The 27,585-nt window shown below is 46.2% G+C and overlaps 1 protein-coding gene across 2 annotated transcripts in view; it reads left to right on the top strand.

The window, feature by feature from the left end:
• PDLIM1 (PDZ and LIM domain 1) overlaps positions 1-21,444 on the top strand; it is a 42,852-nt gene extending 21,408 nt beyond the window's left edge. The window contains exons 4-7 of one of the 2 annotated variants that reach the window (XM_064144856.1): positions 10,212-10,402; positions 16,341-16,495; positions 19,351-19,468; positions 20,920-21,444. In XM_064144856.1, the coding sequence (XP_064000926.1) occupies positions 10,212-10,402; positions 16,341-16,495; positions 19,351-19,468; positions 20,920-21,106 (651 nt within the window). In that variant the 3' untranslated portion in view covers positions 21,107-21,444. Of the gene's footprint in view, positions 1-10,211; positions 10,403-16,340; positions 16,496-16,688; positions 16,842-19,350; positions 19,469-20,919 lie in introns of those variants that run through there. The other variant, XM_064144857.1, reaches the window with a different exon arrangement.
• The last annotated feature ends 6,141 nt before the right edge of the window (positions 21,445-27,585 follow it).

Here is a 27,585-nt window from a genome sequence, read left to right as displayed (position 1 = left end):
TGTTTAATTGACCAGGAGACCAAATCCTGGAGACCAAGTCCCTAACCCAGGGACTTCCTTTTTCAGTAGCTGACTGCAGCAAGTGAGGTTTGTGGCAAGGTTTGTCTGCTTGGAGCATGCTGATTCCTGCCAGAGCCATGGCAAGCATCAGCTGAGTCACTCTGGAGCTGAGTCTTTGCATCATCACTACAGATTTCAGCCAGGCCCTCTGCAAATCATCATCATCAGAGCACAGAAGATGTACATATGTGTGTGTGTGTATATATATATATACACATATATGTATATATGTCAGACTGCTATGAGTGTTATGACATAGGTGCTGATCCCATTTTCAAATAAGATTGGTAGAAGTTGTGAGTGGAGCTCAGTCTTTGAAGGCAGTGCTATTGGAGCTGTTCAGGATTTTTTAACTTGCTTGCCAGTGAAAACAATTTCTTTGCTTTCCTTGGCAACAGTCTCACACAGAACACTTATTAATTCACTTACCAACGAAAACAGGACATGCTGAGTCCAAGTGGCTAATTTAAGTCCTGATCCAGGGTCCTTCAAAGTTGTTTCTCAATGGCTTTGCTCCACAGCCCTTTCAATGCAGAAAGGTACATGTGAATATTTACTTAAAAAAAACAAACAAAAAACCCCAAAAGCAACCCAAATAAAAAGCATTAAAACTTTTGCTATAGAAACTGGACTGCAATTATTTAAATCAGTTCCCACTGTTCTTAAAACTGCATAGTTTGTTGCCTCTCCTACTTTCAGTGTCTTAGCTGAATTTTTTCACGCTTGCCCACTTTTTAGTTTTCCTGTTTGAGTGGTGCAATTAAATACATCTTTGCAGGTCTTGCAAGTGACATGAATTTCTGTTTGTTTGAACTGCATGACTTAGCTACATATTTTAAGATCACTACTTACATATTTTTATGTCTGTTTGAATTAGACTTTTTGTTTACTTCTGTAATCCTTTTGGAGTCTGATATTTGGTGAAATGCTGCATCATCCTGTGAAAGTATTTTCCCTTATTTGAAATCCAAGTTCAAGATACTTGGAAAATAAAGTGTCTGCAGCCTCCAGTGCGTGAGTTGAATCCCAAGACTGATCCCATGATTTAAGCTGACCATGAAAAATCAACAGTCTTAATATTTCATTACCATTATTTTTGTCCTTATAAATTAGCTTCAACTGAGGCAAGAGTGACAGCAAAATTATATTTCATCAAAAGGTGCAGCAGTTTGTCAGTCATGATGGCTCAGCAGCTGAGCCAGCTTTGGTTTGGGTGCAACCATGGCAACATCAGGGGAAGGAAATGACAGAGTCTTAATATATTTACTCAATTATTTCACTTGCACTACTCACCCACATCCTAAGGGCGATTGCTCAGTGTCATTTTCCCATCAAGAGCTTTTCCTTGTTGCAGTGGGAAAGATTAAAATAACACAACTACAGCTCCCTTCTGCTTAATGTTTTTTGGGAAAAGTGATCACAGCAAGAGAGAACAAGTTTCCTGGTGGCTAAGGTAACTTTAATAGTTATGACACTGACCCTCTGGGCGACATTAACTTTCAGACTCTGCCATGTGCTCTGCATGCTGCTGTACGTGGCTGCATTGTGCCTTGGTAAAGTGAACAATAAAAATCTTTATCTCTAGGATTGTGCAGTTTCTTGTCAGACTTGGGCTCTGTGGGAGGTTTGTCTTTTCCCCCCACTCTATTTCTAGGACATTGAGGTCAGTAGGGTCTAGGTCTCTGAGTGAGCTCATGTAGAGAATGAGCTGAAAGAGGCCAGCTTTGAGGGTGGTCAGCGCCAGGACTAGTTTCAAAAAAGCTTGTCCAGATCCCCAAAGGCCACGCAGTGTATGCAGTGAGGCACAAGCGTTAACCTCACCGCTCAAGAATTTCAGTGAAAACTCTTGCTTTGAGATGGATAGATCAGTTCTTAACTACAGAAGATATGGGCTTTCAAACTTGAGGATATCTTGTTGGATTTTGGGATTTGTTTGTTTGTTTGTTTGTTTTAATGAGAAATAACCTTCAAACTTGTAGCCAGAACAGCTCAGGAGGTGAATCAAGACATTTGTGGGACAGACAACCACTTCTTTCTTCCCAAGGGCTTCTTAAGAGTGCTTGTCTCATTCTTGCCCTTGCAGAGTGATGTCAGTGTTTCTATCTTGTGTATTTTATCTCCTTGGATACAGAGAAGGCAGGGGCTATAGAAACTGGGTGTGTGGCTGACTTGGCCTTTGATAAGGCCATGCATGTGTGGGCAATGTGTGCAGCAATAGGTGTGTAAAGTAACAACATCGTGTTTCAGACAAAGGAACTGTGCTGGCATATCATGACCTCCTGGTTTTGGTTAAAAGATGTTACAGCATGGATGTGGAATGTGTTAGGAACGTGGAAGGAGAGGATGTGGGAAGCCAGCCTTGTTGTTCTACCCCCCTGCAATAACAAAACCCCAAACCCCTCCTAATTTCTAATCAGATTTCAAAGCATTGCAAAAGGTCTTTCCATAGTTGAAAAACCTCGAATAACAGAGGGAGAGGTGAAACTAAAGGCACTTCTTAATACTTAAAATTGCAGCTGGTAAGACAGAGTAGAGTTTGCCATGAAGATACCCTCTTCTGAGCTGTTACTGAATGTGTGGCAGAAGCAGCCTTCCCACTGGTGTGCTGGCTGGGCACAGGCATGGCCTTCACTCTGCAGGCAGCTTTGCAAGGGTGAGAATTGGGCTGGGGGAGTTGACTGCCGCTTTCTGCTTTTCTTCCCTGCTTGCAGGGCCAGAATGCTCTGGTTTGCTGAGGTTTGGTCAGGGGCCCGTTTTCTTAGAGCTCAGTAAACATTTATACTGAGAAATGTTTTATCTTATTTCCTTTTGGCGTGACTCTCGAGATGTGCAATCCAGGACTGCCTGCTTCAAGCCTCTGGGCTCTGACTTGGGGTGCAAGAATGTCTGGGGCCCAGTGGGGCAGCAGGTTTTGCCAGTTCACTTGTCTGCTTCAGGGGCCATGGGGGCTTTTGCTTCTCCTTGCAACTACAGAGCCTGGGTGCTAATTGGTTTTTTTCCAATTGATTTGTAACATGAGATTGGAGTGAATCTCCTGACTCCCAAGAGCTGGAGTTTCAAGAAATAACTGTGCTGGCCAGTCTCTAAATCATGACTCCACACTTGAAATAAGTTTTTGATGGCTTCAAGCAGCCACTGACTCCATATTCAACCTTCCTTTACTCCAGGGACTGCAAGAAGTTGGCCTGGGAAGGGGCAGTGGACAGTCAGGGGAATGGGGGTACAGTGTCAGTGGAGCATCAGCCAGCATCCCTGAGATCCCAGCCCTGCTGGTTGCCTTTAGGCTGTGCTGTGAGAAGAAAGCCCTGCTAAGGGAAGAGGCTTCCCAACACCTCACATCATTATTTTATTTAGTGAGTACAAAACGCCTCCAGGTTTTGCCTGTTTCTAATGGTGGTAAGGTCAGTGCAGCCAGTACGACTTTGGCCATGTCACTGCATGGCAGATGGGACCAAAGAGCCCAGCCTCACCTTAAGACTGCCTCCAACCTGCTCCAGGGTACCTGGGACCATGGAGATGTCCAGATGGCTTTATGTCTCTGGGGCATGGGATATGCCCCAGCTCAGCTGATGGAGGTGGGTCATCCCAGGCTGTCTGCCTGCCTTACTGACAGCTGGGAATTGACCTGGAGTCCCATGCCCTGATTCTTGGGCTGAGTAGGTCCCATAGCAGTAGCCATGTCCATCTGTGGTGCATGGCAAGGAGGAAGCAGCTGTCCAACCTGTGAGCCACTGGCTGACCCCAGACATGGAGGTGATGGCTGACGTAGCTGTGGGGATTTCACAGGCTGTGCTTCAGCACTGCCAGGTATGGCCTGGCCTGAGAGGGATGAGAAGGAGGAAGGGGCCATTGTTTTCCCAGATAATTCCCCATGACGCAGCTTGCAGCCGGTGCAGTAGGAAATGTTGATCTGCTTCCTGCCTTAGTGAAGGGACATTTTTCTCATCCCTGCATCCTGGCACCATAGCTGGCAACTCCCTTTGCAGCTATAAGGGCTGTGGCCAGTACATGACAGTGCATGGCAGTGTCACCATCTGCCCCTGGACAGGGCTGTTACCATTAACAGCCAGCACTCAGAAAATTTATTTGGCAGGAAACCTATGTATTTGACCTGAAGTTGGGGTTCTCCAAACTTTTATTTGTCCTTGGCACAGGGAAACAGCTTTTGCCCAGGGATGGAGGGTTTTGCACTGATGTTTGAAGGACTTGGGAGCAGATGGGATTGTGCTCCAAGGCCATTTAGAGGTTGTTTCTATAGAGGAGGTAGTTTCAGGCCAGGAGGGTGCTATTGGAGGAATGGCTTCATTTTGAAAGTGAAGCAGAATGAGAACTCACCGATTTCAGAAGCAGTGCCCTGTTGGAGAAGTTTAGGAGTTGCTAATCCATTTTAGCTTGGACTAGTCACTATGCCAGCCCTTGTGACGACATGTCTCAGCAAAGGAATATGGTGCATATTCATGGTGTCAGTTTGTAGTGGTTTATACTGCCTTGGATAGCCTACCTGGAGGCTCAGGAGCTTCCATATTCCATCATGAGACCAAAATAACCACTGCCAGTACCCCTCCTTGCTGCTGACTGCAACCTGCTGCAGACAGGCCTGGTGTTGTCAGACTGAGGCATCTCCATGGCTTGGAGGGAGGGTGAGGCAAGCACTTCCGAATCTGTCTGCAGATGCCAGCCACAGTTGTCTCCAGAAAGATCTAATATTAGCTACACTTCTCTCTACTACTGGCAGAGTGGGTTATGCTCTGACAGGATAAGGGCATGTCCTTGTGTCTGACTGCCAGTTCATGCTTAGCAAAGAGACTGTTGCTTGCTGCTCTTACAGTCTGTGCCTCAGCCAGGGATGCTGTTTAATGCTCTTTGCCCCATTTCCCTTGTGTTGGTCCTGAGAATACCACAGCCTTAGAGATGCAGCAAACCCCAGGCAGCTCAACTGCATAAACCATGTATGGCCCCCACACATGTAAAACAGTGGAGCAGCGGGTTTGTGCTAGCAGTTTTCAGTTGTTTGCTGGTGGACAAGTTTTTGGGAGTGTCACATTTCTTATTTTTTGTCCCTGTATTAAGTCAGAGACTGCCATATAAACATATGTGCACTTACAGTCCAGTGTGCACTTACAGCCTAGAAAGCCAACCGTATCCTGGGCTGCAAAAGAAGTGTGGCCAACAGGTTGAGGGAGGTGATTCTCACCCTCTACTCCACTCTGGTGAGACTCCACGCTGGAGTATTGCATCCAGTTCTGGAGCCCTTATTACAAGAAAGATGTAGACATGCTGGAATGTGCCCGGAGAAGGGCCAGGAGGACGATCAGAGGGCTGAAGCACCTCTCCTATGAAGACAGACTGAGTGAGCTGGGGCTGTTCAGTGCGGAGAAGAGAAGACTCCAAGAAGACCTTATTGTGGCCTTCCAGTATCTGAAGGGGGCCTACAAGAAAGCTGGTGAGGGACTTTTTGGGATGTTGGATAGTGATAGGACATAGGGGAATGGAGCAAAACTAGAAATGGGTAGATTCAGATTAGGAAGAAGTTCTTCACCATGAGGGTGCTGAGACACCACAGGTTGCCCAGGGAGGTGGTGGGTGGTCTTTAAGGCCAGACTGGATGGGGCTCTGAGCAACATGATCTAGTGTGAGGTGTCCCTGCCCATGGCATGGGAATTGGAACTAGGTGATCCTTGAGGTATCTCCCAGCCCTAGCAATTCTATGATTCTATATGATTCCATGAGTGGCACCTTTAACAAAACTACTGCACACTACAGGGCCTGAATTTTCAGTTCTGTTTAATGCCTGTCCCGCTTGACAGTGAGAACACGTTATCTTTTGATCTTGGGCTCATGAAAGCACTTGTTCTTTGCAAATTCCTCATACAGCTCGAGAAAAAGCAGAATGGTGTGACAGGAAGTGCCAGAGAATTTGAGTTATGCAAATGTCCTTTATAATGTTACTGCTCTTATAATGCTTGTCTGTAAACTCTCATCTTCTACACTCTTCTCCAGAAGGGATTTTTTTCCTAATCTAATTCTCAGACCTCACCTTCTGCACAGTGTCTCTGTCTAACTTGCTATAAATTCCTATACAGTCTGCAGACTTTATCCACACAAGAGCTACTGTAGATGTCCTAACACTTTTGAAAGCACCATTTATTGCCGTGGATGTTATTACATAGCAGAAAACCTACCTGGTGGTCAAAAGTAACCCAAAATTTCCTATGTGGATTCTGTGCTTGAGTGCTCATTGCAGTTCTTCTTGGAGTCAAGGCACTAATGTGATTTCAATCTCTCCTCTGCACATGCCTGTCTATTTTCTCTGCATTTTTAGGAACTTAGATACTCTTGAGGCCTTTATCACTGTCAAACTGATTTGGTCTTGGCTGAGAGAATAAAAGGTCCTTGGCAGGAATGGGAAGGTGCCCATGTGCATGTGGCATATGTAACTGAGACGCCTTACTTCCTTAGGAAACCAGAGTTAAAAAACAGATACTCTAAATTACTTTCCTTTCTCTAGTTCTTAACACAAGTTACAACTTCACCTTTGTGCCTATTTGACCTAAGAGTGTAACCTTGTTAGCCTAAAAACACCTCTGTCTTTCATTGACCCAACTATTTATGTGAAACCCTCTCTGATTTGTGGCCTCTGAATGATGGGATAGCATATGTATTCAGCGCTGATAAAAGATCACTGATACTTTCCCCCACAGTGTGATATGTAGGCTGAAGTTTGGTTTTCTTCCATCTAAAATCTGCAGTTTCTGCCATAGGAAAAACTATTTTTATGAGCACTGTTCTGTGTTTTGAACGAGCTTGCGACAAAGGGAGATTAGCTAATTACTCCAGGGTCTTTCTTCCCTTGGTGTGTGGGAAAGCTTCATGGATGATGTCCATATGCATCCGCCAGAAAGGCATGGGAGGACAGTTCCGCTAACTCATACCTGAGCATCTTGAGCTACCCTACTGATTCCAAATGACTTGTAAATCCTGAATGTTTTTGGACCTACACTGCTCTTCTCTGAGGGATCCCATGCCATAAAAATAAACACCATTTGAGTGCCCTGAAGTGAGATAACTCCCATCTCTTGGTCTGGGAATGCTAGCCAGATGTCTGTTGCAGAGGGGGTTCTCTGTACCTACGCCTATTTGGAGGAGGTGAAAAATTAATACAAATTTTATATAAAAATATAATTTATTAAATTAATATTTATGAACTCTTGCCACCCCCAACCACTGTATATTAATATTTAGTCTGGTGCAAAGTTATGAAAACAATTTAGGATAGAATACATACAGGGATTTGATTATTTAACTAGCAAAACATTCAAACTATAAACAGAGAGAGGAGTTTCCCTTTTGGCTTAGTGCTGCTTGGGAGCTTATACTATTTTCCCAGCAGAGCGGGATGAAACGCTTTCTGCTCTAAGACAGAGGTAACTTGTATTACAGAGGTATTCAAGCTTTACTCACAAGTGTTATTATTAATTATTATTCACCCTCTGGGGCTGTGTCTCAGCCTATGCCCAATGTCCAGACTTCAGGGGCTCTGCCTGTGGACTCGGACGCTGTAATCTTCCTGGCTTGAGGGGAGATAGGTGAATCTTCCCAGTCTCTGGGGTCTTAGGTTTTATTCTAACCTTTTGTCCTGGCAAGGGACAATCTCTGCCTTGATGCTGCTGTCTTCTTCTGGATGCTGCATCCAGGGATATCAGCTGTCAGGATTCCAGGAACAGGAGAAGAGTGTCCGTGCAGGCACTGACATGGTTCCTTCACAGGTTCAGGCTGTGTGTGTGTGCAGACAATCCAGAAGTCTGCTTCCTGGTTCTCTCCGTGGCAGTGGCTTTTACCAGGCAATAAGCAGTGGGCATGCGAAGTGTGCTCGGCTGCTGGGAGACTGAGCTCTGTAGGCAAATCAATGCAGTGCAGGATCTTGTCCTGATAGCAGTATAGCTTGCAGATATGCACAGCTGGACTAGCAGGCTATAGGGTCCTTCTGTATATAAATGTGCAGGCTTAAATGAGCTCTGCATCTAAGGTACGCAGGCAGATTAGCTGCGTTTGAATCAAAGCATGAGGTCTATGCCTCGGAGAGCTGCAAGTGAGGGTCAGACTCTGTGTCTGAGCCTTGCAGGGTCTGTGCCATGCAGGTGAGTCAGAGAGGGCTGAGCTGCACTGCAGGCAGGGCCAGAGAGCTGAGCACGTGGTTCACCTGTGCATCCCTCTTTATGGACTGTGGGCCAAGATTAATGTGCCCTTTGGCCACGAGAGCGACCAATCAGGTTGGCAGCTAGCCAAACCTTACCATAATAGGCAGGAGGCTCTTGCCTGGACTCTCTCAAATATGGGCATCACATGGATTTGCCCCAGGGAGACACGAGCTGGGTGTGTGTGGCTTACACAACCTGTTTACAACCAGGGGTCCTGGCAGAAAAAAACATGTCCAGGCATGTAGAGGCATAAATAAGCCTCTTTTTGGGCCTACAGGCCCTCCACGACACTGTCTCAGGAAATCTGGCAACATAAAAGAGATTTAAAGAAATAGCTGTAGGAGAAGTTAGTCATACTTGTTTCTGGTGAGTATTTCTCCTATAACTAGAGCTCTATCAAACAAATGGTGTGAGATGTTCAGAGGGTGGCAAAGGCTCACTCAATTGCTGTATAAGGCCTTCCAGTATCTGAAGGGGGCCTACAAAAAAGCTCTGGAGGGACTTTTTAGGATATCAGGTAGTGACAGGACTAGGGGGAATGGAGCAAAGCTGGAGATGGGTAGATTCAGATTGGACACGAGGAGCAAGTTCTTCAGCATGAGAGCGGTGAGAGCCTGGAATGGGTTACCCATGGAGGTGGTTGAGGGCCCCATGCCTGAAAGTGTTTAAGGCCAGGCTGGATGAGGCTCTGGCCAGCCTGATCTAGGCTAGGGTGTCCCTGCCCATGGCAGGGGGGGTTGGAACTAGATGATCCTTGTGGTCCCTTCCAACCCTGACTGATTCTATGATTCTATAAGTCATTGCCTGTATGGAGGGGGAGAGGGAACTAGTTGTACTAATTGGAGCTGGGAACTATGGGTCTTAAGAAGGGCTGCATCTCATCTTGTGCCATTGGATTTTGGCCCTGTGATGAGGCTATGCCCAATCTCTACAGCTGGCTGTAACATTGCAAAATGCATATTTTCATGCCATCATTTAGCCCTGGATATTTCAAGACACTTCTGTGGCTGTTAGTCCTTTCTCATGCCTGCCGTAGTGAGGCCCTGTTGTACTTCCTTCTTGCTTTGGTCATGCCTCTTCTCTGGGAAGAAATAAGTCCTGGATGTTGTTATCAATTCACCAAGGCTGCTAATTTCCCAGCCTGCTGAACTGGTGATGGGTCTTTGAAATTTCCTCATTTTTGTTAGTGCTGATTGTGATTCAGAAGAATGTTACTTCATGTCTTATTTATTTTGAATTATGCCCTTTTATTACATTGTAACCAGTGTTTTTCAGTGTCCACTAATGCCCTTGGGAGCCTTCACTTTGCAGCAAATCCAGAACGTCTGGGTGACTTTTCATACTGTTGACACTGAAGAAGTCTCTGGCAATCAGCTGTCACTGCCTGTGTCACTGTATCTTTTGTGTTAAACTTTCCACCTTTATTGCCACGGTTTTCTGTCAGGAAAACCCAAAGTTGTTCATCAAAGATCCCAATATTAGCTGAAGGAGCAGACATGCCCCAGAGCACTTGTAGTCATGACAAACCCCTTATTTTCGAGTTGCCCATAACTACGGAAAGCCAAACTTTCAGATGTCATTGAAGAGCTCTGCTCTTTCTGCCTCTCATCATCACTTTTTCAGATAAATCTGCCCTTCTTTGAGGAACTGCAAGGAATGCTTAAAATCTGTAGTCTTGCATGGGAAGCTAGGTCCTGCAGCTTAATGCAGGCTTGCAGGGGCTCTCAGATGTGTGGCATCTTGAGCTAATAGCTCTGGCAATATTTCTGAGCTCTTATATTCCTGATATGTCAACTCTGAAATGTTCTGAAGATCAGCTATTCAGGAGGGGACCACACATGCTTCTCAGCTCAGACCACATGCAAAAGTGGCTGCTTGCTTTGGATTGCTCTGCTGCCTCCTACTTGCCTGCCTGGGCACCTCTGATTTTTGCTTCTGCTTCTTTGCATGCAGGAAATAAGGCACGTAGGAAGTGCACACAACCGGAGTGCTGTGCCCTTCACTGCTGCCACAGCGTCTGCCCCCAGAGTGATTACTGCTCAGTACAACAACCCAGCAGGCCTGTACTCCTCAGAGAACATCCAGACCTTCAACAATGCAGTGGAATCAAAGACATCACCTGGGGTCGCAGAGCCTACCAAGCTGTAAGTATCTTCTCTGCCTCCCTTCCCTATCTGTGCTCCCAGAAGAAAGCTTCAGGAGATGAGAGTTCACTGTGAGGGTACCAATTTGTTAACCCAGAAAAGTTCTCTTTCAGGACAAGTGATGTAGCAGAGGCATGAGTGCAGACACAGTCCGTAAGGGCTTGGAGGAGTGGGGAACATTTCATAAGATACAGAAATTAAGTGAATGCTGTTGTGTTTCTTTGTGTAGCAGAGACCGACACAGGTTCCACGTGCATTCAGCATGACATACCAGCCTGCTGGTCTGAACAGGTGCCTGAGAGCTTGTTACAAGCACTTTGTAGTTAGCATTTTGTGATGGCTTTGTAGGCAATGCTGGGCAGGATGGGTGCCAGCTAGCACAGGAAGCACACGTGTCCCTGTTCCTAGCTGGCTTGGAATTCATAGACAGGCTCTTTCTAGCTTTTATTATTGGACCTTGTTTTTCTACAGGAGTTTTAAAATGTAGCTGAAACATTGATACCTGTGTATGTGATTTTATGTGTAGGATTAGAAAGGGTTTCACCTTTAAAAGAGCCTACTGATTTTTGTGGTTGCATCTGAGATAAACACGTCACTTTATTCCAAAAGTCCAGTTACTCTTCTTTCATTGGAGGTAATAAACCAGGAGCTGTCTGAAATCTTCCTGGCTGCAGTGGTCAAGTTTCTTAACTGCCCTAAGTCTCTCTATAGCAGAACCAAACTGTCTGGTAGACTTTGGCCACTTTTACAACAAAAGACCAACACTTTAGTTGATAGTCAACTAAATTGCTGACTTGTGAACAGTAAATTCAGCCTCTGCCTTTGCAGGGCATATAGACCTGAGATTGTTGTTTAATATAAGCCTGAAGACCTATCCTTGATGGAAACCTGCTTCTTGCACTGGCAGCCCCATCTGCAGCATGGGCCATTCTAGGTAGAGTTATGGTGCTGCAGCAGGCAGATGAGTTAACATATTTTTGTTCCTGATTTGCTTCAGAAGACCTCAGAAGCCTCATTCAAGGAGTTAGCAAAGAGAGAGGAAAGACAAGGGAAATCTGACTTTCCATTAACCTGATGGGACCATTTGTCAGTCAAATAACACCTCTACTCTAGTCTGGAGTTCCCTTCAGGTGAGAGCACTCCATGGAAGCCAGGTATATTTTGCTGGAAACCTGTGGGTGATCCTATTTTTCTTGCAGGGATTAGCAAAGAGATGGGCTTCTTCTAGTGCTGTGGCTTATTGTGGTCCTCCTAGCAGGAAGGTCCACTGCCAGCCCTGCTGCCTGTTTGGTATAAGACATCTTTGTCCATCTTTCCCTTGTTGCAAAGGTAAACTGGGAGGACTGTGGATGAGGTCTTTGATGGTAATACACTTTTATTTACAGACTCATCAAAAGCAAGTTAATTGCTGCTGGTTTTCATTGAGAGCCAGGGGCCTTACTCTGTCATTAGAGACCAGCTGTGGTCTCTGCAGTGCATAAGCACAGGTTCTCACTCACACAGAATTCCACTTGCTTTGAAGTTTCTGCCCATGTCTTTAGCTGAGTTATTTGTATGTGGCAGGACTTGCTCCAGGTTTACCTGTCATTTATCTGCATCTCTGTCCTATACCCAGCATATACTCAGCCTGTCTGCACCTGGCATCCTGATCCTGCCATTGCACATGGAGATACGACACAAGAACCTGGTCCATGCTCCATCCTTAGAGGGTGCATGATGTAAATGCATGTCTGAAAACAGCAAACAAATCCAGATGGTGGTGCAAAGCAGATGGGGAGGGCAGGGAGAAGCCCTGCTACTGAGCACATCTATTCTGGAATTTGAGATGATAATTGCCTTTTAGCAGGGTGCCCAGGGTAGCTCTTGGAAGTGCAGTAGTTAAGGTAGCATCCCTTGGCTGGATGGTGGGGCCATAAGAGTGTGATTAGGTAGCTCATAGTGAAACTTCTGTCGCCATGTGTTCGTTGCTTCTACTAGCCCTATATTTGCTCATCAAACTGCATTTTAGTTTTTGTGTGGACACACCTAGAGTGTAAGACTAGAACTAAAGCACTAACCAGAAGCCTTTAATTCATGTATTCAGTGGTATGTCCCTAAGACAGTAGTCTGCAACTCTTGGGGTGTTTGGTTTAGCCCTGCATTAATGTCATCCTTCTTTCCTTTCTTCCTCCTCTCCATTTTTCCCCTCAATTCCATAATGCAAAACACAAATGAACCCCCAAACACAACTCAAACTGGCCATGTGAACACGTGGGCCCATAGCCACCCATCACCAACAAGCGTGATGCAGGGTCCGTTCACCTCCATCTATAACCCTCTGCAGGAGCAGACCTCCAAGCCACCACAGCAGAGGTACAGCACCTCCTTCATCCCCAGCCAAGCCTGAGTGGGGCCCAAGCAGCTGAAGCATGCAGCCCAGGTCTGCCCCAACAGCCTTGTGGAAGTGGAGGTGCCAGGACTCAAAGTGCTGCACATGCAGTTCAGTTCTCCCTTGCAGCTCTATTCACAGAGCATCATCGTGGATTCCCTGCAGGGGCAAATCTCTTCTGTAAGCCCTGATTTCATCAGGTAACCTACCTGCTGTCCTTGTGGCTGGCTCACTTCATCAGTTCATCTGCATCTCAGTGTCCACAAGCGCCTTGTCCCTGTCTGTGGCTCACAATGCTGGCTGGTCACAAGAAAATTCTGGTTACATTTTGTCTTTCCATCAATAGTGCATAACCTCACAGGAGGTTTGTCTGCATTGTGCTAAACTCTGTGGGAAGCACCAAAGCATCATTTCAGCCTGTCAGGGTGTCTATTGCCCACTGTGCACACATCCAATAGGGCTTTGGCAATAGCTGGTGGCATTCCTCGGGGAGCCATCTACAGCAGATGGATTTACTCGAGACAGGAGGGTGTTTTATCCTGAAAGCTGATGTTTCTCCTGCAATGAAACAACTGTTGTTTCCAAATAGAAGCTGCTGACACATGTGTCCTTGTGCTTTTGTCTTGCTGGATGCAGGCTGGGCCATGGGTGTGCACTGTTTATTTCAAGCTGAAGCAGGTCCCCATGTGTCTTCATCTTTGGCTGATAACACTGTAGTGAGTTTGGAGCAGCATAGGAAGGCACCAGGCACGCAGAGCACCTGGTCTGTGTTCGCACTCTTGCCCACTTGTCTGCCCAGGCTGCTGCTCTTGAGGCTGCCTCTGCCCATAGGAGCAGAGGATGCTTGACACACCCTAATGTCTGTGAGATCTGTGGAGAGCTTCTGCATCACAAGGCCTGGTGGTCTTTGGTATTTGCTCTATGTTGCATTTGGGAACCAGCTGGCCCATGCCTCTAAATGGCAGCCCAGAGGGTAGTGAGTATGTTTAGCCATCTCACAGGAGGCCCAATCAAGGATAAATTATTTCAGAAGATGTGAACCTTCAGCAGAGATACTCTGCTATGTGACCAAGCAACTTGCAGCTGTGTGACTTGTGGTCCAAGGAGGTGGTCTGTCATGTGGCCTCTGTGGGACAGAAAGAAAAACATACAGCAACTTGGCTGCTGACAGTCATCATCCTGGGCTGAGCAGCATGTGCTTCAAAGCAGAAAAGTTGGTGTTCTGACCAACTCCTTCTTTGCCTTATGCCAGTGCCAAGAGATAATGTCAGGTATGGATTTACTCCTGCTTTGTTACTTAGTCCGGTTACTTGCTGTAAGTTGCTCATTGCGTGTAGCTATTCCATGCTCACCAAGAACAGTCACACCGCTGGCTGGCTGTGCTGGTCCAGACAGCTGACAATACTCACAGAGGAGCCCCCAGGCATCAGTCAGCAATTGTTTCATTGCAAAAGTGACTGCTCCATAGGCCTTCCCGTAGCACAGCTTTGAGATGCTTGTAAACTTTTCAAAATGTACTACATAAAGTACTAAAATTACATAAATAGGTAAATAAATGTTACTAAATAAGTAAAGTCATAAAATTACATTAGTAAAGAATAAGGTGTGTTGTTTTGAAGACACTGTTGAAGGCTGTGTCTTTATGGTTTTCATTGCCATCTTCTTGCACGTTTTCAGTGATCCAGTGTTACTTCAGTGATCCAGCATTGCAGGTTGTATGGTAGCAGCATTAGGATCCAGTAACGACTGTGTGAGAGTCTGGAATTCAGTAATGGTTGTTGGAGCAGTCCTGTACAAAATATTTGTGTTGGGAAACTCTGCACATGGAAAAGGAGCTGATTGCTGCAGTTGGTGGTGATTGCTGCAGATATAAAGTACCTGTGTAACAGCAGGTGATGTAAATCAGCCAACATACAGGGACCCGTAATCCCGGAGGCAGATTTCCTGTGCCTGTGGCATTGCCCATTCCAGAGATCAGGTACTTTTTGGAGGTTTGTTGTTTCGTTTGGTTGTTTAAGCAGCATAGCCTTCTGCCCTGATGAAGTATGTCACCCTACTGGTACATATTCCAGGATCTGGGTTTTTTTATAGTTTCTTGGCAGTCTTATGCAGGTTTATCTGTAGGGTGCACACTGGGGAGAGCTGTTCTGTATGTTTTCCAGGGTTCAGCTGCTTGCAAGTCTAATGTGCTTCCTGTTCCACTGAAAATTACTAAACATGGAAACATTTCATGAAATTCTTTTTATGGAAATGGCATTTTTTGATTTGTGTGACCATTTTACCTCTGGTGCTTGAAGAGTTTATTACATAGAGTAACTCCCAGATGACGCAATTGCACATTGGCATGGGGAAGTATGCCTCTCCAAGAAAGATTTCCTTCTGCAATTTAGTCTGAACTTCAGGATGTTTATGGACTTTTCAGGCAGCCACAGGGCTCAGGGATGGTGAAACCTAATAGACCATTTACATTTGTAAGGCTGCATTATGTAACTGAGCTGTCAGAGGAGACTTGTCAGTTTTTTCATTTTTCCAGTTATTTTATTCCATCCTCAGAACAGAAGACAGGCAGGAACTTCTATTATTTAGTCCACTCCTTTGCCTAGTATTTGGTCAAATGTTACTTATCCAAACTCTTTTAAAATCCTTTAGTATGGAGATAGCTCACATGTCCACCCACTGGATGTGCAGAACATCCTAGGTATTGCCTCCAGCTTATTTTTCTCTTTTTTTTTCCACTAAATACCCTTCTGGTGGCACGAGGACCACCCTTTCAGGCACTCTGCATTGTGAAAAGAGGCCTGTGAAGCACTTTAGGCTGAGGGTGCAAGTCCCTGGTGACATGGGTGGCGGCAGCAGCAGCACCTCAAGAGGCAACTGAGAGCTTAGTCTTAGCAGGCAGAAATTACCTCTGCTTTTGACCTGCTCATTAACTTTAGGTAAATGTTGTAAATGGGCTGTGGCTGAGTTTCCATCTATAAAATGGAAATAATAACACTTGAAATACAATTTAAATTAAATTATTACCATCTTACATTAGGGCTCTTTTAGTTAGATCCTACAGCTGTGACTTTGTGAAGGATCCTTTGGGACTAATTTATAGTGTACTTGCTGAGATTTCTTTTTAATGAAATAGACTTAATTCGAGATTCACAGGGATGTAATGCGGCAATCTAAGGTAGTTTATGCATGCAAGGAATATGTATAGATGGCACAGCAACCAGCTGGGATTCCATCCCATCACATGAGTTACTTTCCTACTATTAGGATTTCCTAGGCAGAAACTTTTCGTTTCTGGAGCATGGAGTAATGGTGAGGCAGGAAGACCACTTGGGGACCATCTGAGTTCAGTCAGTGAGGATCCACTGGCAGTAGCATATTGGGATAGCCCAGCGTGCTGATCCCCCTCAGGCTGCAGCTGTCTTGTGTGAGCACATCCAGCACCTCTGTGGTTTATGGCATCCTATTGTGTGTTTGTTTTGCACATTCATTTTTCAGTCATCGTGAACATTTTGCTCGAGGGACTGGCTTTAGTTCTCAGCTGTTTAACAAGGCTAACTGTTTCTTCCTCAGTTCAGATCAGCATAACCAGCCCCCAGGTGGCATTGTCATAGACAGAGAATCTGAGGTTTACAAGATGCTCCAGGAGAATCAAGAATCAAATGAGCCACCCAGGCAGTCTGCTTCATTCCTTGTGCTGCAAGAGATTTTGGAGTCAGAAGAGAAAGGTGAGCACTTACAGCACATCTAACCTGAGTGTGTTCTTGCTTTTTGCCTTCCTTGGACTGTAAAGTGTTTAAGAGTAACATCTATATTTTCCTTTCTTGGCTGTTGATTGTTCAGTGTAGCAGGTGTAGGTGGTTTCTGCAGAAACCTACAGACCCTTTCACTAACTTAACTCCTAAATATTCTCTTGATTAGTTTCAGTGTCTATGGGCCCATATCATTGCTCACTTACTGAGGGAGTGCTCAAGAAACAAACTCCTACATCATTTCATTTTCAAGAAAGAATCTACAAAGTTGCAAGAACTCTTTTTACTTTACAAAGTTTTGCCCCTTTAAGATAATATTTACTGATTAAAGATCATCTTAGATTCAAGACTTTTAATGTTACTTTATGTTACTTTAATGTTACTACAAGGTAATGCTCTTCAGTAAGTCCTAAAGCTTCCAATCTCCATCCAACTACACAAGAAAAAGGATCCCCTTCTGCAATCAACTGTAAATATATATATATAAGCTGAGTTACAGCAAGCAGGTGACAGCCTTTAACCTCTGAAATTTTGCTCTGCTTGGCATTCTTGGTCTGACATCCAGACTTGTGCAGGGCTACAGATTTTAATATAAAAGAGCCGATTAATTTAGGTAGGGACTAAATCATACTCTCTTCTCTACTTAAATAAAATAAACCAAACAAATTAATAGGAAAAGAATTCCAAGAATTACTTCCCCTCCCCCAGCCCAGGCCTGTTGAGAACTTTCTTTTGGGTTATTAGCTTCACAGTGCTATGTTCAGTTTTGTCCAACAGAAACCTGGTGCTGAGATATTCACCACAAAAGGAAACTGACCTACAAGTGTAGGCCTGAGGAATCTGAAAGGAAAGAGCAAAACAAAAGGAAACTATAGGAACAAGGAAACCAAGATCTCTGAGGCTTTAATACGCAGTCAAAATATCTACCTGAAAGCTTCTTTTAAAATGTTGAGTGTTTGCAGCTTTCCCTCAGAGTTCAGCTCCTGCATCGAAGGGACTGGAGTAGCCAGGACTTCTCAGGCAGCCGAGGTCTTCCCTAGTGCTTAGTAGTGCTGATGATAAGAAGCAAAAGCTTCTCTGTTTTATCTTTCTTTGAAGATTTGCAGCATTCATTGGATTCTCTGGCACAAGGTTTGCCTGCCCGACCACAGGCCAGGGTAGGCTTTGGCTTTACTCCTCTGTGAGCTGATAATCACCCATTGCAGAACAGGCTCGGGAGGTTATGCAGCATCAAAGGAATGTCTGTCCCTGAGGAGAGAGTGTCCTGCCTGCCTCGATGCTCCACCAGCCTTCAACACTGCTGCTGCTGACTCAGATAATGTCTGAAAGCCATAAATACCACACTGGTTGGCTGCTTCTCCCAGCCTGTCTTCAGGCCATGCCTTCTGAGTAGCAGCATTAGGGATCTATCTCCTCAGCTGGGACGTGTCCCCTGGGGCATTGCTATCAGCCTAGCTGGCTTACCAGCTGCTCTGTGCGGGCACCCGTCTGTGGAAGCACCACAACTGGGCTGTGTTTAGACCTGACCCTGCACTCATAGGTGGAGGGTGTTTCACAGGATGGAACAAATCATGTTTCCTGTGAGTATTTAATTAAGCAAGTTCCTCTAGAGAGATTGAAAAATATGCTGTGAGTGTTGTTGATGTGAACAAAGTGCTGTTTGAAGAAGAGAGAGTGAGCAAAAGTGATAAGGAAGAGCCTGAAGATGTGGCTGCTGCTGTTTTCTTTGCAGCAAGGATTACTTACAGTAACTGTTAGAAGGCAGGCATGGGCTGCGGCACAGCATCACCTGCCCCACGGGTGAGCAGCTCTCCTGTCGGTGATGCTGACCTGGGTCGTGTTCCTGACCTTGCTAGTCAATAAGGGCTTTGCACTGTTTTTCCTCTGTTAGACCAGCAACAATCGGTGCAGCGTGCTCTTGGTTTGACACTCGTCAGAAGGGTTTTATGACTGTCCCTCTCAATTTGAGGTGCCCATCAACCTGCTATGTTGCTGGTGAAACATGCTGGGGAGATCTGCAGCCCTCCTTCCCTTGTTGCCTGGTGTAGAACCTGTTGCAGAAGTCATGTAGTAGTTAAGACTAGTTACATCAATGATGTCATTTTGTAAGAGGCTCCTTTTTCACTGCAGATATTTAAAGGCTTGCCTCACATCTTGCATTTAGGATCCAGTGGCATTGCAGGCATCCAGGTCAGCATATGTCTCCTGTGAAAGACCTGTAGGACATCCCTGACCCAGAAAGCTTACACTAGGAAGATAGCTGGAGCATGCTACACAGCAGCAGGAGTGCACAGATTATCCCTACTGTCCCAGAGCCCTGCAAGAACAAGAAGTTTGTGAACCAACTCTTTCGGGAGTCTTGGGGGATCCAGCCCCACCAGACAGCAGACTGGAAAAGGACTTTTCACAGTCCTCCCTAGTCTGCCAGGACAGCCATCTCATCTCTTTCTGAGCCCAAATCTGGCAATCAGCTTAACCCTGCATGTGTGATCAGGGCATGGCAGGCAGACTCCAGTGCTGCCAAAGATAGAGCTGAGGCTTCACCTTGCTACTGTGCATGTGAGACATCAGCTGAAGTTTGGTGGGCTTTTAACATGAGAAGAGTCTCATCTGACCACCCACAATCTCAGGCCCTCAAATTTCCAGGGCCAGGTTCAACTGTGTCACTTCCTTCCCTCCACCTCACACACCTGTAAATCCCTGCATGCTTTCCATGCATGAATCCCTGCCTCAGAGCTGGGGTTAAAAAGCATCATCCTCCCTAGCAGAGCATCTGCTTGGGAGGAATACCTCAGGCCCACGCATCTGAAGCACTGTTCTTCCACCCCCAGGAGACCCTATGAAACCATCGGGATTTAGGAGCGTCAAAGCCCCCACCACAAAGGTGGCCTCATCGATTGGGAATGCCCAGAAGCTGCCCATGTGTGATAAGTGTGGATCTGGCATTGTGTAAGTAACCCTGTCCCTGAGGTTGCAGGGCAAGCATCCCATGCCTATGGGGCTGAGGTGCTGCACCTGAAACACTTCACCTACCCACATCCAGTGCATCCAGGAGCTGTCTCAAGGCACATTTACTCTCACCAGCTTTGATAGCACTAGCTTTGCAGTTTCCCACAGTGAAACAGGAGTTTAGTTTCCCTCTACAGATCTGTATCAATGGAAACCAAAGCAAGTTCCTGTAAGGGAGACCTCAAGACAACTGTTGGTGCATTGTTTTGCTTCCTACCTGAAAACTGTTTGCAGCACCCAGAAACAAAATGACCTTTCCATTCAGGAATGGTGCATTTAATGCTTTTTGTATCCTGGTGCTCCCAGCCATGCAGTGGTGGGTCTTTATGTAAGTACGTCCAATTTCCAGCACAGCAGAGATGAGGGTTTGATGCAAAGCTGCTGTACTATGTGTGACAGCACAAGGGACCCAACCCAGCTCTTCAATTTGCTGTTCAGTTTCTCAACCACGAATTCTTCCTTACAACTCCTGCATTGTCCCAGCTGCATTGTCCCAGCTGAATTCAGATGTCTCCTCTACTGCCCACCACAATCTGTTTGTTGCTGAAACCCCCTACACTGTGATTTCTGGTCCTGGCATGCCTGGACTGCCAATGACTGGCAGAGTCATTACAGAGGCATGCCCCAGCCTGTAAAATATGAATCAGAAACAAGCTCTACAATTATTCTACCAGCTGGGTATACATGAAGAGAAAGCAGGAGTCTATGCACAGCACTAAACCCTAATGAATTATGCAAAATGCAAGTGGCTGCTGGAACAAAATGACTCCTGGCAAATTGTCGTGTGGCTGATGGTGCTCACTAGCAAGCTGCTGTGTAGTTTTCATCATCTGTTGGGTTAGCTGTAGTTTTCTAGTAACAGCTGTTCCACGTGTGGCTGGATCTATTAATTGCAGCTCCCGAGCAGCAGTGTCGGAGCTCAGGGAAGAGCCACTCCCTGTGCTTCTCCCATGCATACCCAGTGTGTCAGTGGCTGGCTGTGCAGCCTTCATCCACCTCAGCCAGTAGTTGGAATTGTTTCTAGATTTGTTCTGCAATCCATTTGGTTTGGACCAAGATTTGGTCCCCTGGATGGTCAGGGTGATGCCTGCTATTTGATCCTGAGCATCTGAAGGCTGTGATTTTGCTACCCTGGGCGGGGAGTCCTGGTGGAATGCAGGCAGCCCAGTGCTAGTAAACATGTTCCACAGGACAGCTGCTATGCTGGCACGTTGGGTTCCAAAAATGCTGTTAACATCCACGTGACCAGAGGTAGGGCCTATACTTTGGTTTGCTGGGAGCAAGGACCCACCTTCAGCACTAGCGTGGGTCTGGGCTGGGTGTGAGGTGGCTGGGAGGGAGGGGGACAGTGGTGGGTGCCTGGCAGTTAGAGGTGCTGGTTCCTTCCCCAGAGGGGTGTTTGTGAAGATCCGGGACAAGCAGCGTCACCCCGAGTGCTACGTGTGCAGTGACTGCGGCACCAATCTCAAGCAGAAAGGACACTTCTTTGTGGAAGACCAAATTTACTGTGAGAAGCACGCCCGGGAGCGGGTGGTCCCCCCAGAGGGCTACGAGGTGGTCACTGTCTTCCCAAAGTAAATCATGCTGCTCACAAAGCCTGTGTGGATGGTTTGTTTTCTGCTGCTTTTCCTGGGAAAGTATCATCCCTGCCCACCTTGCCAAATCTCATTTATAATACAGAATGCTAGGCATGGCTTTGAATTTCCTTGCCGTTATTAATCCTCCATCTGTTCACATGAGATGTCATTATATTCTTTTTATCTCTTCTTTCACTGTTTCATTTTTTTAATAACAGAATTATTTTTGTTTTCCTCCTTTGTACTGTCAATGACACAGGAAAATCAGAGGCCAAAGTCAGATTACAACTCTTCTGTGTCCCAGTTATTTTGCATTCAATAAACAGGGTGAATCCAAGAGACAGATGTGTCTGCTTTATTCTGCACTTGACCAGCTTCCCAAGACAAAAGAGGTATCCAGTTCATGGCTGTTTACTCTGGAGAACAGCAGAAGGGAATGACATTGAGTCAAACTAGTCTTGTCTATGCTGCCCAGCTGCTGAGAGTAGCTGCCCACTAGCATCCAGGCAAGGGCCATAGCTGGCACTGGTGGCCTGTTTTCAGTGCACACACTAGTGCTGCATGCTTTCTGTCCTGTACCATTTCATGGTGACAGGACTGGACACTTCAGTGCTTCCCATTACACACCAACCAATGCCCGCTCTGTTCCCTATGGTCACAAACTAAGATCTTTCAGGAAGCAGCTCCTTCTCTGGCAGGCTGCTACCACCCCTGGGTTGAGTGGGTACATGTGCAGCAACCACAGACAGGGTCATGTGCCGGTCCTGGGTAGTCGTAGAATCAGAATCAACCAGGCTGGAAGAGACCTCCAAGATCATCCAGTCCAACCTATCACCCTGCCCTAACCAATCAACTAGACCATGGCACCAAGTACCTCATCCAGTCTTTTCTTGAAGACCCCCAGGGACGGTGCCTCCACCACCTCCCTGGGCAGCCCATTCCAATGGCAAATCACTCTCTCTGTGAAGAACTTCTTCCTAATATCCAGCCTATACCTACCCTGGCACAAATTGAGACTATGTCCCCTTGTTCTATTGCTGGTTGTCTGGGAGAAGAGGCCACCCCCCACCTGGCTACAATGCCCCTTCAGGTAGTTGTAGACAGTACTAAGATCACCCCTGAGCCTCCTCTTCTCCAGGCTAAACAGGCCCAGCTCCCTCAACCTCTCCTCATAGGATTTGTGCTCCAGGCCCCTCACCAGCTTTGTTGCCCTTCTCTGGACATGTTCCAGCACCTCAACATCTTTCTTGAATTGAGGGGCCCAGAACTGGACACAGTACTCAAGGTGTGGCCTGACCAGTGCTGAGTACAGGGGAAGAATAACCTCCCTTGTCCTACTGGCCACACTGTTCCTGATGCAGGCCAGGATGCCATTGGCTCTCTTGGCCACCTGGGCACACTGATGACTATCTTCAGTGGTGCTTTACTGCTGCAGCTGGTGCTTCCACTCCTTCACATTGAATCACACTACAGAACAGCTGCCTTGCAAAAAAAAAAAATACAACCCAATCCTCACTGGAGGGGAAACCAATCTGTCACCAGGATTATAAACCTGCCCCTGTCCAGATGAACCACACAGTTTGTTGCCAGGTTGAGGAGGGCACCAACTCACCAACCCAGGTAAGTTTAGCTCATGCCCTCAAGCTCCTTCTATGGGTGGTCGCAAGCAAGCAAGGATGGCATAGCTCCATCAGCAGACTCCAGCTTACCCCTAGGAAAGTGGGTTTCTCTGCCACTCCAGATCCTAACACCAGATTTTTCAAGCTTAGAGGGGGAGGATTTCGGCCTGTGAAGGTGCTATCTTCTGTCACTGCTGCTAGTGGGTTCATTCTCTCCCCTCTACAGCACATTTCCCCAGGGAAAAGGCTCTCTGTGCTGCAGGGCTTGCAAGCACTGGCAGGCCAGACGGGACAAAAAGCCACTGCAGCAATGGAGAGCACAAACCTACATGGCTGGAGGAGTAAACCTGTAGTAAGAGATTGCACTGGCTGCATTTCAAGACCAGTGCTCAAGTCCTGCCATAGCATAGCATGGAGTGGTGATTGCTCCCACCGTTGCACACTCCTTGCTGCCCACCTCAGCATGATGGGAGCTCCTGGCCTGTGGCTGCCTGCCTTGCAGGAGGAAAACACTGGCCACCGGGGCCATGTAGTGTGCTGCACCCCAACACCAGTGTTTGAGTCGAGACCCTCATACTGCACAAACATCTGTCAGCAGAACTTGTCTCATTCCAGATAAGCTCATGGGTTTGCTTTTGCATCAGGGGGTCAGAGCGTAAGCTGCTGAACCGTGCCTGGCATTTCCCACGCTGCAAACAGACGCCAAGCCCTGCTTTGTCTAGGGCTGCCTGCTTTATCGCCCAGCCAAGCTCCTGCAGCTGAGGCTGGCAGCGCTGCTGGGAAAACACTGATTGTGTGGGGCCTGACGCAGGCATCCTCCACTACAAAAGGTTTATGGGGTAGCTTTAGAGGTGTCGGTTTCTAATGCAGATAGCAGTGTTGATCCAATTAATTACTATGGGAACAGACTGGCTGAGGCATTTCCCATTCATTACTTGGGGATGATTTTGTTGCTCTCTGCTGTATTTATTTTTTTATATGATGTAGGACAACACAAGTTGAATCTTATCACACCTGTAACCATGCTGAGCCACCAGCTCCAGAAATTAACAATAATGTCAAATAATCCATAAAAGGTTCCTGCCTGAGAAGTGTCAGGCAATCTGTAAGCGATCTACCATCCTGCCAAAGAGGGACTCACATACACGTGCAGCGCAGCCCAAAGCACACCTGTCACTTTAGCACAGATTACTTGGGTTTCCGGTTGCAGTCTCTCTGCCACATCTCCCCCTTCCTCGTTGTGTAACAGATGGCGGTTGTGTGCTGCTGCTCCTGCATGGCTTACAGAAACGCACTCCACACAACACAGGATGCCACGTTCAGCTGCAGCATGGAAAGCTATGAGCATAGCATGACCCATGGGCATGGCAGGTTGGAGAAAAGGGCTCACCACGAGCCAGAGTAGCCCAGCTCAGAACACTAACCACTTCTTACAAACCGTTTTCACAGTTAAAAAGATGCTACTGGCAGTGACTCAATAGATCTAGCCCCTAAGAGATACAAGCAGCTATAAAAGGGTTTAAAAAAAACCCAGACAACAGCATCAAGACAGATCTCCTCACCTCCCACAGCATGACCACCACCCTTCCACCAGCATGGCCAGTTGTTCCAGCTTGCACATTTACATTTCATTTGCTAATAGGAACCCTGTGAGCTCAGACCAACTGCAGAGCAGGGTCTTAGCAACAAAAACATCATCTCTGCCAGGCAGACAAGTACAAATACCCAGATGTTCACGTGTGCAGCATAGATTCAAATGCTGATGAAATGCCATTGAACAGGTTCTGAGATGTAAGATAGTTTTACCACACATTTTCATGTCATCATCTGGAAAAAGCAGCAGCAGCCTCTCCCTAGCCAAGACCATGAGGTGCTTGCTTGATTTGGGAAAAAAAGAAAATAAAAAGAAAGGCAAAACAAGAAAGATGAAAACAGCACATAGCAGCAACACAAAAGCAAGCTGAGACTCCATCTTTCAGTCTCAGTAACTCAAGAATTACGTCTTGCATCCACTCATACATTTTTTGCCCCTCTAATGGAAAAATCAAGATGATATTTCACCCAGAACAATTTAAAACCATTAGTACCATTTACCTCCCCTCATCTTCACACTGTTATGACTGCATTTACTTCATGTCTCCCCATCTGTAAAAAGAGAGGCCACTTTCTCAAGCACCAGTGACCCCTTACAGCATGCCCCAGTCTGTGTATTAAGTGCACAAAAGCTGGACTGCCCCTTCATAATTAGCTTGATAGCATGTGCGACTGTTACTCTTGACTACAGGAGCAAGGAATGCAAGGTCATGCCAGTATACTGCGCATGCTTTGATCAACGTTCATGATACTTTGGGAGACAAAAAATAGAGGGACAGAGCCTGGGGTCCTCTGTGGCAGCTTTCGCTCTTTGAAGGTGGGCTACAAAAGCAGCCACATCTCTGCCAAATCTAACATCAAGCTCCATACACCACTAAACAGTGACATTTCACCAATGCTACACTATTTTATGCACTTTTAGGAAGGCAGCAATTATTATTAACTCCTACCTGTGCTGCCTATGGAATAGAAGACACTCTTGCTCATTTTTTTATTTTCCACCATCTCCACCGCATTTAGTGGAGTTCCTCAGGGTCAGTACTGGGACTAGTACTATTCAGTATCTTCATCAGCAACCTGGTCAAGGGAACAGAGTGCACTGTCAGCAAGTTTACTGATGGCACAAAACTGGGAGTGGCCAACACCTCCTTAGGCTGTACTGCCCTTCGGTAAGACCTGGACAGGCTGCAGAGGGAGAAGTTTAATGACGCAGAACCATAGAATCAACCAGGTTGGAAGAGACCTCCAAGGTCATCCGGTCCAACCTAGCACCCAGCCCTATCCAATCAACTAGATCATGGCACCAAGTGCCTCATCCAGTCTTTTCTTGAACACTAGCAGGGATGGCAACTCCACCACCTCCCTGGGCAGCCCATTCCAATGGCAACTCACTCTCTCCATGAAGAACTTCCTCCTAACATCCAGCCTGTACTTCCCCCGGCACAACATACAAGTGTAGAGTCTTGCATCTGGGAAAAACAACCCCATAGACCAGTATAGACTGGGGACTGACCTGTTGAGAGCAGCCTAGGGGAAAGTGATCTAGAGTTCTGGTGGACAGGATGACCATCAGCCAGCAGTGTACCCTTGTGGCCAAGAAGGCCAATGGCATCCTGTATTAGAAGGGCTGTGGTTAGTAGTTCTAGAGGTTCTCCCCCTCTACTCTGCCCTGGTGAGGCTGCACATGCAGGACTATGTCCAGTTCTGGGCCCCTCGGTTCAAAGAAATAATCCAGTACAGAGCCACGGAGATGATTAAGGGAATGGAACATCTCCTTTATGAAGAAAGGCTGAAGGAAATCTGTCTCTTTAGCTTGGAGGAGACGGCGGGGTGACCTCATATATGGACACATTAATGTGAAGAGCAGTGTCAGGAGCACAGAGCCAGGCTCTTCTGACTGGACAAAATGCAATGGGTCCAAGCTGGAGCACAGGAGATTTCATGTAGACAGTAAGGAAAAACTTTTTCAGTGAGGGTGATGGAGCACTGGAACAGGCCATCCAGGGAGATTGTGGAGTCTCCTTCTCTGGAGACATTCAAAACCTACCTGGATGTATTACTGTGTGACCTACTCTTGGTGATCCTGCTCCAGTAAGGGGATTGGATTAGATGATCTTCTGAAGTCACTCCCAACCCCTTGCATTCTGCGACTCTGTGGTATCACTCCGCAGTGGTATTCAGGTAGCTGTGCAGTTAAGCAGAGTAGATTGGACTGCAAAATGTAGGTTAAGCCCCTGCAAAAGCAGTTATAATAACTGATACAGCCTTCAGTTACTGCATTCAGATACTACTGTACATTTACTCTGGAATCCTGTAGTACAACAATGCATGAAGGGAGGCTAGCATAGTAGTGCAGCAAATAAAAGTAACACAAAGACAGCACATGTTGGACTTTGTACGTTTCAGGCTAATAAGTAACTGGCAAAGGTCAAAGCCAGCCTAATCATTAACTTAATGGATCTATTTGTTCTTTTATAGAGGCAAGAATAAAGAGCTCTCACTACTATAAAATAAATGCGTCTAAATAAGGCTAAGAGATTATTCTATGAAGAGTAAGAACAATCATAAAGTGACAAGAAACTAGGTTCCAAAGTCTGATAGAAGAGGTATGAATTCACTTTATTCTGTGTTGTTGCCTTGGCATAGCTAGATTAACTGCAACTGCTATGTTTCCAGCTGCAATTGCATGACTGCAGCTTCCAGCTACATAAAGATGTTTTCACACTCCAGAATTGTAAGTTTAAAAGCTACCTGCTGCCTAAGTTGAAAATTATTGCTTATGGCTGATTCTTAGACCCTACATATGAAATTAACTTCCATCTGTCTACTGCCTTGTGGTAGTCTCACACTCTCCCTTCCCAGAAAGTACTTCTTTGTCTTCCACACACCCTCAGAGACAGTGCATTTTTGCTTCTAGTACCCTTGGCTCCTTCCATGTGCTTTAAATAGGCACCTTTGCCACACGAAGAGACAACCCAGCCAAGACAGAAGCAACATCTGCACTAGAAAATTTTAGGACTTTCTGAGCTCGTTCAAAATGCTTGGATTTTGCTGTTGTTTTGAGGGGGTGTTTGATTTCTTTTTGGGGGTGCTTTTTTGCTTTAATTTGGTAGTGTTTGTTTGAATTTTTAATTGCTGTTGTGCATGTTTTTTGTTGTTTTTTCCTTTAATGTGTGACATTGGCTAATGTGCTAGATGAATATAGAAAGAGTAAATTAATGGGCACAACAAAAGCTTGGCTTATTTAACAAGTAATGCTAAAAACCTT

The sequence above is a fragment of the Pogoniulus pusillus genome, chromosome 6 (assembly GCF_015220805.1).
Source record: "Pogoniulus pusillus isolate bPogPus1 chromosome 6, bPogPus1.pri, whole genome shotgun sequence".
Classification (NCBI taxonomy): domain Eukaryota; kingdom Metazoa; phylum Chordata; class Aves; order Piciformes; family Lybiidae; genus Pogoniulus; species Pogoniulus pusillus.
The sequence above is the reverse complement of the archived record's forward strand: the minus strand, read 5'-3'. Positions and strand labels throughout refer to the sequence as shown.